Raw genomic sequence first — 12,248 nt, forward strand, 5'->3', positions numbered from 1 at the left:
AAGGTCTCTAAAAGGGCCTAAAGTCAGATCCCTGGCAAAACAAAGTCTATGACCGACTCTCCTCTCAAATAAAAAACACGCAACTCTACAAAGAAAGAACAAGAAAAGAAACTGACATTTTTCTTGCGAGAAAATGGAAGCAACGGCACTCGAAAAGTTTGGGCTCCTCAGAACACCGACCTTCTCTTTAGAAGTCGGTTCTCCCCACGACTTGCTCTAAAGAAGTCGGGAGCAAAGATTAGCTGGCAGATAATAACTGCCCTTAAAATCTCTCAACCCACTTCTAGGAGTCATATCGTAACCTCCCTAAGATAAAGGGACGGTTATCCACCCTAAAAGGTGGAACTACTCCAACGGTGGTTAATGGTTCACCACTATAAATACACTGACACCCCTCAGGTATCTCTAAGTCCCAATACTCTCTAGACTTGCTCACACCCTTGCTAACTTAGGCATCAGAGTGTCTTTGCAGGTACCACCCCCCATTCTCTCACACTCACAAGTTGGAAGGAGCCTCTAAAGACGCAAACCCGCTCAAAGGCTTCCTCCCTCATATGAATGGACCAACCCAACGAGTCCAACCCATTAACCTCCGATTACCCAACGTAACAGTAAGTTAAAAGTAATAATTTATGATTTTACCTTTTTTTATAGTGTAACTTCTGAATGCAAGAATAAACCTCCTTCTAAAAAAATTGTAATTAGTTAGATAAATTTTATCAACTATAGTTATTCATATAAAAAACACATTAACAATAATATCAATTTATATGAATACAATTGGAGAAAAAATAAAGTTGTATTTATATTTATATCTATAGATAAAATTAATAGATATTAAAATAGTAGGATGTCTGGAGCATAGAAAGTGTTTTAATTTTGAAGTATTTTAGGAGTTATGATATTTTATTAATTTTAGTTATTAATCTTAATTATAAAAAATATATATAGTTGAGATTAATATATATAAAAGGATAAATTACTTAAATGAAATAAATTAAGAAAATGTTTACTCAATTGTAACAATACAGATTTGGTTGCTTGTATGTCTTAAAATATATCTATATAAATTGTGGAACTCTCCCACGTTTTAGTATTTACGGTATATAAAGAGAGAATAATGAACATAAACTGTGGTACTTTCTTACTGTGTATGAAGAAGAGACATGCATAGGTAAACTGTGATACTAACCCACGGTTTATGAAATAGAGTAGTTTACATATAACATACGGTTTATGAAAAAGAAAAAGAGTAGTTTACATATAACATGTACTCCTCATCATACTTGTAATATTAATATGAATAAATATAATTTAAAAAAAATAGTATAAACATATAACTTGAGTATTTATATTCTTTATCAGTAATTGAAATTTCACATTTTTTATTTCTCATCTTTGTTTTATATTTTCTCTAATAATAATAATAACACATATAGACAAACAATTCACTATAATAAAAATGTTAATAGGTCTCCTCTCTTATTTACTTTGATTTTTCATTCCTAAAGATAACGCCAACAAACATATAGTCCTATATTTTTTAAATTAAACATATTATAACTGAGGAAGATATATAACATGCATTAGTATTTTTTTACATCGTACTCTTATTCTAGTACTCTCAATAATCTTATTCTAGTACTCTCAATAATCTTATTCTTAATATTAATTTGGAATCCAATGTTTATGATTTATTATTATCTATGATTAATATTTTTATTTAATTTATCTTTTTTAATGGAATCATAATCTATATTATAAAAAATTACACTAAAATATAGTACACGAGAATTACAATTATAAAAGAGAGTACTAAAAATAATAAAAAAAACTAAATATTTACTTTGTAGTAATTGAAACAAATCTGAAAGTTCTTGATGATTTTTTTATATAGTATATTTTTAATATTTTTAGTACTCTTTTTTAGTATGTTATAATTTTGTAATATTATTATTATTTACAGATAATTTTTTGTTTAATTTACTTTACCTAATAGAATCAATAAATCATATTATAAAAAGATAATAACAAATATAATACACAAAAATCACAATTATAAAAGTACATAATGTCAAACAAACAGTTGAAAAAAAATAAAAAAATAAAAAAATAAAAAATAGAGCTCATATAAATAGAAATAACAAGAATTCTATAAATAATACAATAATATACATAAAGCATAAAGTTGGTAAAAGGTAAATAAATTGTTAGTATCCATAACTAAAAGTCCATTAAAAAAAATACAGAAGCTAACAATAGTTACTTCTTGTAAACATGATTTTGGTAGCAAAATCACTTTTGTGTTTATGAGAAAAAAATTTGCCAAACCAAAAGTTGAAACTTTCAAGGAGTCTAAACGTATTTCTTCCCTTTAGATGGGTTTCCCAAACACACCTCAAATACCCTAAAACCCCCAATAATAAAATCTCCCAAAGGTTATGCGAATTATGTATATATATAGGTGCCCATAAATCGTGGGAGGTTATCACGGTTTATGTCCAAACATCCTTCTTTATAACCCGTGGGTGGGTAGCACGGTTTATGCCCCCATTGTGGCTTCCATAATCCGTGGTAGAGTCACACGGTTTCTTTATTTGATGATTCCTCATAAACCGTGTACCACGGTTTGTATATATTTTTTAAAACGTATGAGGGTTCCATGGTTTATATAGATATGTTTCCGGGCATACAAGTAACTAAATTTGTATCATTGCATTTGAGTAAATTTTTCTTCCTTTTAATTTATATAGGTAAATTGCCCTATATAAAATGTATTTCAAGATTTAAAATTCGGATATCTTTTTGGAGAAATAATATTTTTTTAAGAGTAGAAAATATCCATTACTAATAGTATTGGAGACGTAGAAAATTTCAATAATAATAAATGTTAGAGAATCATTAGAATTAATTTAGATCAATTAGTATCGTTTATATTTATATATCATATCTGTATATTAATTGTAGGATTTTATGTCTTTATTACTTTGTCGAATACCTATAAATACCCCTTATATATTGTACTTTTCATCAACTTGAATAATACACTATTTCAGATTACTCTCTTGTTTCTAATATGGTATCAAGAGTATAGATTTTTTTTCAATGAAAATTTGTTCATAGCCCCTTTTTTTTCTCTACCGGCAATGTTCTTTGACCTCATTTTTCAATCATTTTCCGATGCTTTGGTTCGTCATCGCCCCTACCGCCATCTTCGACTCGTCATTGTGAGTTCAACGAGATCAAACTCGTCGCCGGCAACCACTACACGCACCGCCACGTGCCGTCTGATGGTCGCCGTCTGTTTTGCTTCTTTTCCTTCTTCCAGACGCTTTTAGGACCGTCCGATCTCTGCATCAACACCCAAGATTGACCCACGTGTCGCGAAGCCACGCCCCCGGCATCAGCGCCCACCCAGCACCATTAGATCTTCAGCAACGATCCACCGGTCCAACGAATGCCACTTGTCGCGAAATCAGCGCTTCCAGCAACCCGCGCTCGTACCCGACCTGACCCGGACCGCTTCACGACCCGTGCACCACCCTCGCTGACTTAGCGCTGACGAGGCTTCTCTTCTCCACTTAGACGTCACCACGTGTCACATTCCTGTTGACATGGCAGCTGACGTGTCAGACAGTGGGGCCCTCTCTAAAGTTTTTTGGTGAGCTCTTTCCGATTTTGCTGTCTGTTTTCTCGTTTTCTACTTCGAAACTGTCATTTTCTCTCCTCTCTTTGATTTCTGTGTCTACTTTTATGAAAAAGTCAAATGTTTTTACTACCACAGACAGAAAGGATAAATTCTGTCAAAACTATAACGGCTCTGGGCACCTCTTCTCTGATTGTCCTTCTGTTGAATGAAGCACATGCCACAAGAAATGTCACATTAGCTACCATTGTTCACAGCTATTTTGTCATTATTACAAGCTCTCGGGACATTTGATCACTGTCTGTCCTACTCGCCCACCACGTCCTCATCATCTCAAGCATGCTTGTCATCCCAACTTCTCTAAGAACGTGTCTGCTTCTCCTGTTGCTGCTACTACTGAATCTACCACCTTTGCTCCTCTCAACCCGTCTCCTGTCTCTCTCTCTCTCTGATATTACGTCTCTCCTTAAGCATCTTCTCTCCCATTCTGGTAATACTCCTGGTGCTTTTTCGACTCCTCCAGGTAATTCTAGATGGTACTTTGATTCCGATTGCTTTAATCACATGTCACCTTTGCATCATCTCTTCACGTCTTTGTCTACTACTGCCAATGCACCTTCTGTCAATACTGCTAATGGTTCTCTCTTGCACGCAACACACAAGGGTTCTATTATCCAATCAACTCTTAATCTCCCTAATACTTATTATATTCCCAAGTTGAATTTTAACCTCATTTCTATTTGTCAACTTGTTGATCTCAGTTTTGATGTCACTTTTTCTATTTCTGGTTGTCATGTACAGGATTGTCGGACGGGACAAATCATCGGGACTGGATGTAAGGTCGGAAGGTTGTTTGAACTCGAGAATCTTCATATTCCTCCTGTGCCAAATCTCTGTGCTACCTCTTCTCCTTCTACTCTTCACTTATGGCATCAACGTCTTGCCCACACCTCCTTGGAAAAGATGTGTCCTCTTGTGTCTCAGGGTGTTTTGGGTCAGGTTAATCATGAGTCTTTTGATTGCATTTCTTGTCAAATTGCTAAACAATCCGCTTTATCTTTTCACAATAATTCCTCTCTTGCTTACTCTCCTTTTGATCTTATCCATTTTGATTTTTGGGGTTCTGCTCCCACCGCTTCTATGTGAGGAGCTCGATACTTTGTTATTTTCATTGATGATTATTCCTGTTTTACTTGGCTTTATTTGATGACCAATTGCCATGAGTTACCTCAGATTTATATTAACTTTGCCATTATGATTAAAACTCAATTTTCCAAGGTTATTAAGGTTTTTTGCTGCGATAATGCTATGGAATACCGTGATTCCAAACTCTTAACCTTTCTTGCAGAATAGGGTACCTTGTCTGAGTTTTCTTGCTCTGGTACGTCTCAACAAAATGGCCAAGCTGAACACAAACACCGTCACATTCTTGACTCCGTTCGTGCAATGCTTCTTTCTTCTTCGTGTCCTGAGCATACTTGGGGTGAAGCTGTTCTCACTACTGTCCATGTTATCAATAGACTCCCTTCTTCTGTTCTTGGTAATATTACTCCCTTTGAGCGTCTTTATGATACTTTCCCAAATTATAGTTCTCTTCGAGTTTTTGGTTGTGTTTGTTTTGTTCTTCTTCAGCCTCATGAACATAGTAAACTTGAACCTCGGGCTTGTATGTGTTGTTTCCTTGGTTATGGCACTGAACACAAGGGTTATCGTTGTTAGGATCCTCTGTCTAACCATATTCGTATATCTTGTCATGGTGTCTTCTGGGATCATCACATGTTTTCTCGGTTCTCTTCCTTTGAGTCCATTCCTCCTACTCAGTCACCTTTTTTCACTAACCCCAATGTTGATATGTTTCCTAGTGATCCTACTTGTTCTTCCAAGGTAAGGAATCCACCTCATCATCTTCTTGATTATCATTACTTTTCTACTATTCTTCATCAACATGAACCTAAGTCATTCAGAGAAGTCTCCACAAATCCAAATTGACAATAAGCAATGCAGGAAGAAATACAGACACTTGAAAAAGCACACACTTGGGATTTGGTTGATCCTCCTTCTGATCAGGAAGTTGTGGGTAGTAGATGGATATACAAGATCAAGACTCACTTTGATGGCTCTGTTGACCGTTATAAGGCATGCTTGGTTGCTCAAGGTTGTACGCAAGAGTATGATATTGATTATGAAGAGACTTTTGCTCCTGTCGCTCGCCTTACGTCTGTCAGAGCTCTTCTTGCCATTGCCGCGGTTAAAAAATGGTCTCTCAGTCATATGGATGTATAGAATGCATTTCTTAATGGGGATTTGAAAAAGAAAGTCTATATGAAACCACCTCTGGGATATCCTTGTCCTTCTAGTAAGGTTTGTCTCCTTCGCAAGGCACTTTATGGATTTAAGCAAGCTCCTCGTGAATGGTTTGGCAAGTTCAGCACTACCATATGCAGTTTTGGTTTTACTTCTAGTCCTCATGAGAATGTCCTTTTCATTCGTAAAAGCGAACGTAGAGTTGTTCTTCTACTTTTGTATGTTGATGATATGATCATTATTGGAGATGATGTTGATGGTATCTCTGATCTCAAGGCCTCACTTCACCGTACCTTTGAGATGAAAGATCTTGGTTCTCTCAGCTATTTTCTTGGTCTCGAGGCCATCTCCACAGATGATGGCATCTATCTCTCTCAGGCCAAGTATGCTTCAGATCTTCTTGCTCGCGCTGGGATTACAGATAGTCGCACTGAGTCTACTCTTCTTGAGCCTAATGTTCAATTTACCCCTATAGATGGTACTGTTTTGGATAATCTGACTTTCTATCGAGAGTTAGTTGGATGTCTCGTCTACTTGACTGTCACTCGACCAGACATTGCCTATCCAGTTCATGTCCTTAACCAGTTCTTGTCAGCTCCTCGTACTACTCACTATGCGGCAGTTCTTCGCATTCTTCGCTACATCAAAGGCACTCTGTTTCATGGCCTTTATTTTTCTGCCCATTCCTCTTTGACTCTTCAGACATACTCTGATGCTGATTGGGCTGGTGATCCCACTGATCGTCGTTCTACTACTGGTTACTGTTTGTTTCTTGGCTACGCTCTCATTTCTTGGGGTGCTACGAAGCAAATGTTCACTGCTCGCTCAAGTACAGAAGCTGAGTATCGTGCCCTCGTTGACACCACTGCTGAGGTTATCTCGGTTCGTTGGCTTCTCGAAGATCTGGGTGCTCTTCAGTCGTCCCCTACTGATGTTTTTTGTGATAACCGCAGTGCTATTCAGATTGCCCATAATGATGTTTTTCATGAACACACCAAACACATTGAGATTGATTGTCACTTTGTTCGGCAACATATTCTTATTGATGCTGTTCGTCTCATTGCTGTTGGAACACTGGATCAGGCTGCTGATATCTTCACGAAAGCTCATCATCCGACTCGTTTCCGAACTTTGTTATCCAAACTCAAGCTGGTATCCTTAGCTCCCACTTGAGTTTGAGGGGAGATGTTAGAGAATCATTAGAATCAATTTAGATCAATTAGTATCGTTTATATTTATATAACATATCTGTATATTAATTGTAGGATTCTATGTCTTTATTACTTTGATTCATCTAACACCTATAAATATCCCTTGTATATTGTACTTTTCATCAACATGAATAATACACTATTTCAGATTACTCTCTTATTTCTAACAATAAAAAAGAAAATAGTTCACATGGCATGGCTCTGTTAATTGGTGCGTGCCCTATGAAGTATATATTCTGTTAGTGGCTACCCGTATGAAGTAGAAGCAAGGCATGTTTGAAAAACAAGCGAAAATTTGTAGAGTTGCATTTTGTTGTTATTATGTGCCCAAGCGGGAAGCGGCCAAGCCCATGAATATGGTCCATGCATTGCATATTATTATTCCTTCGTTTCTGTGAATGGTCATCATTTGGAGCTATCAACTTATCATTGCATAATTCCTGAGCTATATTGTAGCCACTAGCCCCTCACAGGCATAAAATTATACGCTAGTATGAAGTCTTTCTTCTACCTACCAATACCAGCTACCATCCCCTAGGTTTGAATTCTCTTTTTGATTTGACATAATTTTTTTTACTACATTTTTTATTAAATCATAAAATTACTATTAAGATATCATAATAAATTTTAATGAAATTCATATTTTTTATTTTTCAATAATATTAAATATTTAACATATGTCTAATAAAATAAAGTTTGCTCTGTAATAAAATAAAATTAAATAGTCCCGTACGGATATAGATCCTAGTAATAGCGTAATTTGGTGTGATCACATGAAATAGATTGATAGATTTTGATTAAAGATTCTATTCAACCAGCCCAACATATCTTAATGGGCCATTTTTTGTACATGGAGGCATAGCTACCTTGGAGTGATTGAGAGGTGACCGAGTTTGATAGATTTTATCGGATGTCCCCGAAGGAACAGTTGTAACTATAACTTATATACGTAGTTCATTTATAAAGAGGCCAATAGAAGCCCACCTATCAAGGCCCAAAGTGATTTTTTTTCATTTAATTAGTTTTATGATTGTTATCACGTTTTGCAGCTCTTCATGTTAATAAACGCTTAGAAACACGTCTAAAAAAACGCTTACGATGTTGGATTGTTGGGGTCTGACTCTCCCAGTATATTATTTGCGAACATCATCTTGTAGTGTCATGATATAAACATTTATGCAAATTAAAAAAGTATCATACTAACATTTTAGTAAACTTTTTGCTACAGTGTTGTGAATTAGAAATATATCATAAAAGGTTAAAGGATTACATGTTTGAATTAGTGGTCGAAGCTTGAATGTGAAATCTGAACGAATTTTGACCTTAAAATCTAATCCGGAACAGAAACAATATTGGTAATTTCCTACCCAAAAAATAAGAAGATATTGGTCACGGTCCATTAGTGCACCTAAACCTTACAATTTTGTTGTGACTTTTCCGTTTTCACAAGAGTTGGGCCCTTTGATTGTTTTCTTTCGGAGATGACAACTTTTCAGTCCATTTCTGATTTGTCCAAGGATTTCATTGCACAAATATTTATTCCATCCCAAGACAACATTGATACACAGGCAATGGTTTTACATGGATCCCAAGACAAGAAAATTCACTGGCTCATGAAGTAGCAAAAATGACTTACACATGCAACCTACAAACTAATTGGAGCTTTAACTCTCCAACCCTCCTCAGGCTATAATAAAAATCATCGAGGAGGAATCACAACTCTGCAGGGCTTAACTTCATAGACATAGGAGGGATCCAATTTGAAGCGCGGGGCGTCGAGATTTTGCAAGAGCTTCTTATTGCTTCTAGCAACTTTCAGGGGTACAGAAGAAGGACATCAATCAGCTTCACAATCCAATGAATCCTTATAGTTGGTGCTGCATCATTTGAAGGAAAAAGATAGGAAGATGTGTGTGCGCTTCAAAATACTTTATGCAACTAAAATAGTAAAATGCTTAACACCTTGGGGTTCGGTTCAGAGAGAATGTGTATGGTAAACACTAATTGCATATTGAAGCAAAGGTATGAGTATTTTTTAATTTAATTTAATTTTATATACGGTTAATACAGAATCCATGGTTGGCTTGGTGTTACTATAGTGGACAAGTGCTGTGGGTTCACTCAAAGTCAGCCATTCCCATGTGGAAAAATTTCGGTCAATACACGCCAAACTTGCAAGTAAATGCATCATCGCTTTCCCCCAAATCTTTGAAGCCTAAGCCTGCCACGTGACCTGCCATTGCCAGTTGTTTCTTGTCTACTTCTCCTTCTCTTCCAAAAGAAAAGACTCATTCACGCACTACTTGCCCTCTTTCTTTTTTTTCCACACCTTCCTCACGCACGCCCTTCCCCTAACTTAGACTATTATACCCTAATCTCAATTCGTAATTTAGTAATACTAATATACTAAAATCATCATGACTTAATATCATAGGCCCAAATGGAATGCCAAACTTCGATGCCTTCTTAATAATACTATTAGTAGATACATTATAGTTTAGGCGTTTAGCGCATAAATTATTCAGTGGGAGCGAAACGCGCCACCCCGCCAAATACCAATTCATCCCCAATTTTCAACTCTCCAAATAATTAAACACCTACCTTAATTGCCATTTTACCAGAGTTATAGAAAATTAATATTAAAATAAATAAATAAATATTGCAAAAAACTCCCCCGTTTTACATAGTTAGAGTTCCCGCCAGCAATCCCCCAGAAATGGTTAATGACTAATGAGTATTGACACTACCATTAACAATTACCAATTACCAATTACCAAACGTCACATTGGACAGCACCAACAGGCAAAGCCCATTAACGTTAAATAGCCCAAAGAATCATGTCAAATCTCACAGCATAGTATGAAATTGAGTACACAATCATAAGCTATAAATTCTTAAATAAAATTTAGATTTTTAATTGGTCGGATTAAAAGATATCACAAAAAAATTTAAAAAGACAACAAAAGAAAAACTGAATTTCTGATTATTAAAAAGAATAAAAAATAGATTTGATTCAAAATTAAACTCTCCAGCTCCCTTATTTAATTTTCTTTTTCCCCACTGGAAGTGAAGCGGAAGGAGAATTTAAAATAGTTGGGTGAGGGTGAGAATATTATTTGGTTCCCTGGCCTATTTGAGTAGAAACTAGTAAACTAGTATTTTCTTTCTCCCCCATTGTTGTACTGTACTTGAAAAAATTGCATTGAATGGCAATCCCCTGAAATTCGGCCAGATCTGAGATCTCACTCTTTCTCTCTTATACGCCACCACCCCTCTTCACTCTTCAAAAACCCCCAAATCTCAGGGTTAGGGTTACGAAGCCAATTACAACCACAGATCCATCAATCAATCCATCAACAATGGCGGTCTCGGACGGCGTCGTGAAGAAGATCATCTTATCATACACCTACGTCGCGATATGGATCTTCCTGAGCTTCACGGTCATCGTGTACAACAAGTACATCTTAGATCGCAAGATGTACAACTGGCCCTACCCGATATCACTCACCATGATCCACATGGCCTTCTGTTCTTCCCTCGCTTACATCCTCGTTCGCGTTCTCAAGCTCGTTGAGCCTGTTTCAATGTCCCGCGATCTCTACCTCCGCTCCGTCGTCCCCATCGGCGCCCTCTACTCTCTTTCTCTTTGGTTCTCCAACTCCGCCTACATCTATCTCTCCGTCTCCTTCATCCAGATGTTGAAGGCTCTCATGCCCGTCGCCGTCTACTCCATCGGTGTTCTCTTCAAGAAGGAGGGTTTCAAGAACGAGACCATGGCCAACATGCTCTCCATTTCATTCGGTGTCGCCATCGCCGCTTACGGCGAGGCCAAATTCGACACCTGGGGGGTTTCCCTCCAGCTTATGGCCGTTGCGTTTGAGGCCACGCGCCTTGTTCTCATCCAGATTCTGCTCAATTCAAAGGGGATCTCGCTTAATCCTATCACCTCGCTCTACTACATTGCGCCCTGCTGCCTCGTGTTCTTGTCGGTTCCGTGGTTGATCATGGAGTACCCTTCTCTCAGGGATAACTCCAGTTTCCATCTGGATTTCGTCATCTTTGGTACTAACTCCTTCTGCGCTTTTGCTTTGAACCTCGCCGTGTTCTTGCTCGTTGGAAAGACTTCGGCTTTGACCATGAACGTTGCTGGAGTGGTGAAGGACTGGCTCCTGATTGCGTTTTCGTGGTCGGTGATTAAGGATACCGTCACGCCGGTGAATCTGATTGGCTATGGGTTGGCGTTCTTGGGGGTTGCCTACTATAACCACTCTAAGTTGCAGGCTTTGAAGGCTTCCGAGGCGCAGAAGAAGGCACAGCAAGCTGATGAGGAGGCTGGGAGATTGCTGGAAGAGAGAGAAGGGGAAAGTGGCAATGGAAGGAAGAGCGACAACCAGAGTTGATTCCATTCCATTCGGTTTCAGATCGGTGGATGGATCTTCATTTTTGGGTGAGATTTGTTGGATTCAGCGTCGGTTGAGGCAGGTTTTTTCTTTTTTAATCGTTTTTGGGTATGTGGTGTATTTTACCGTTGTTAGGTAATTATCATTATTATTATTGTTATTACTGTGATGAATATGTTACTGCTTGATACCTTAATCGTTGTTACCCTTTTTTTTATATTTATTATTAGATAATGTGTATTGGGGGACTGAGATCGACATTTGCATGTCCCTCCTCATATTGCTGATTCAGTGTTTATGACTAGAGAATGAATTAAGCGATGTGGATGTTCCCCCAAGCTCAATATTGATTAGCATAAGTTAATGATTGTTATCATGTTTGAAGTCATTCAGTTTAGATAATGTTTGGAACGGAAGAAAATAAGTTAAGTTTCTGCTTTTACTGCATTTGGATTGGATTCTTTGTTTGGAGTTTGAGACTGCTGGCAATCATTCAGATAGAAAGCGTTTTGAATTTGATATATGATATTGTTTGTCGTTTTTGTTTGTTTTTTCTGAGATATAGGATAGGAAAGGACAGGAAAGACATATCTATCTCTATGTTCCCGTTAGTATTGTGATAAGAATGAAATTTACAAGACCTCGGTTTTAACTTTCTAATCTTATGTCCTGAAATGCACTGATAGT

General features: G+C 37.2%; 2 protein-coding genes across 2 annotated transcripts; both read left to right on the forward strand.

Moving 5' to 3' along the window:
• The first annotated feature begins 5,968 nt into the window (after nucleotides 1-5,968).
• On the forward strand, nucleotides 5,969-7,123 carry LOC107471442 (uncharacterized mitochondrial protein AtMg00810-like). The gene has a single exon (XM_016090905.1). The coding sequence runs from the start codon at nucleotides 5,969-5,971 to the stop codon at nucleotides 7,121-7,123; it is 1,155 nt and encodes a 384-aa protein (XP_015946391.1).
• A 3,088-nt stretch (nucleotides 7,124-10,211) lies between these two features.
• On the forward strand, nucleotides 10,212-11,905 carry LOC107469947 (probable sugar phosphate/phosphate translocator At5g25400). The gene has a single exon (XM_016089335.3). The coding sequence runs from the start codon at nucleotides 10,521-10,523 to the stop codon at nucleotides 11,559-11,561; it is 1,041 nt and encodes a 346-aa protein (XP_015944821.1). The 5' UTR covers nucleotides 10,212-10,520; the 3' UTR covers nucleotides 11,562-11,905.
• The last annotated feature ends 343 nt before the right edge of the window (nucleotides 11,906-12,248 follow it).

Source organism: Arachis duranensis, chromosome 1 (assembly GCF_000817695.3).
Source record: "Arachis duranensis cultivar V14167 chromosome 1, aradu.V14167.gnm2.J7QH, whole genome shotgun sequence".
NCBI lineage: Eukaryota > Viridiplantae > Streptophyta > Magnoliopsida > Fabales > Fabaceae > Arachis > Arachis duranensis.

Coding starts and splice junctions, on each gene's coding strand:
- LOC107471442 (XM_016090905.1), top strand. CDS start 5,969: ATGAAACCACCTCTGGGATATCCTTGTCCTTCTAGTAAGGTTTGTCTC.
- LOC107469947 (XM_016089335.3), top strand. CDS start 10,521: ATGGCGGTCTCGGACGGCGTCGTGAAGAAGATCATCTTATCATACACC.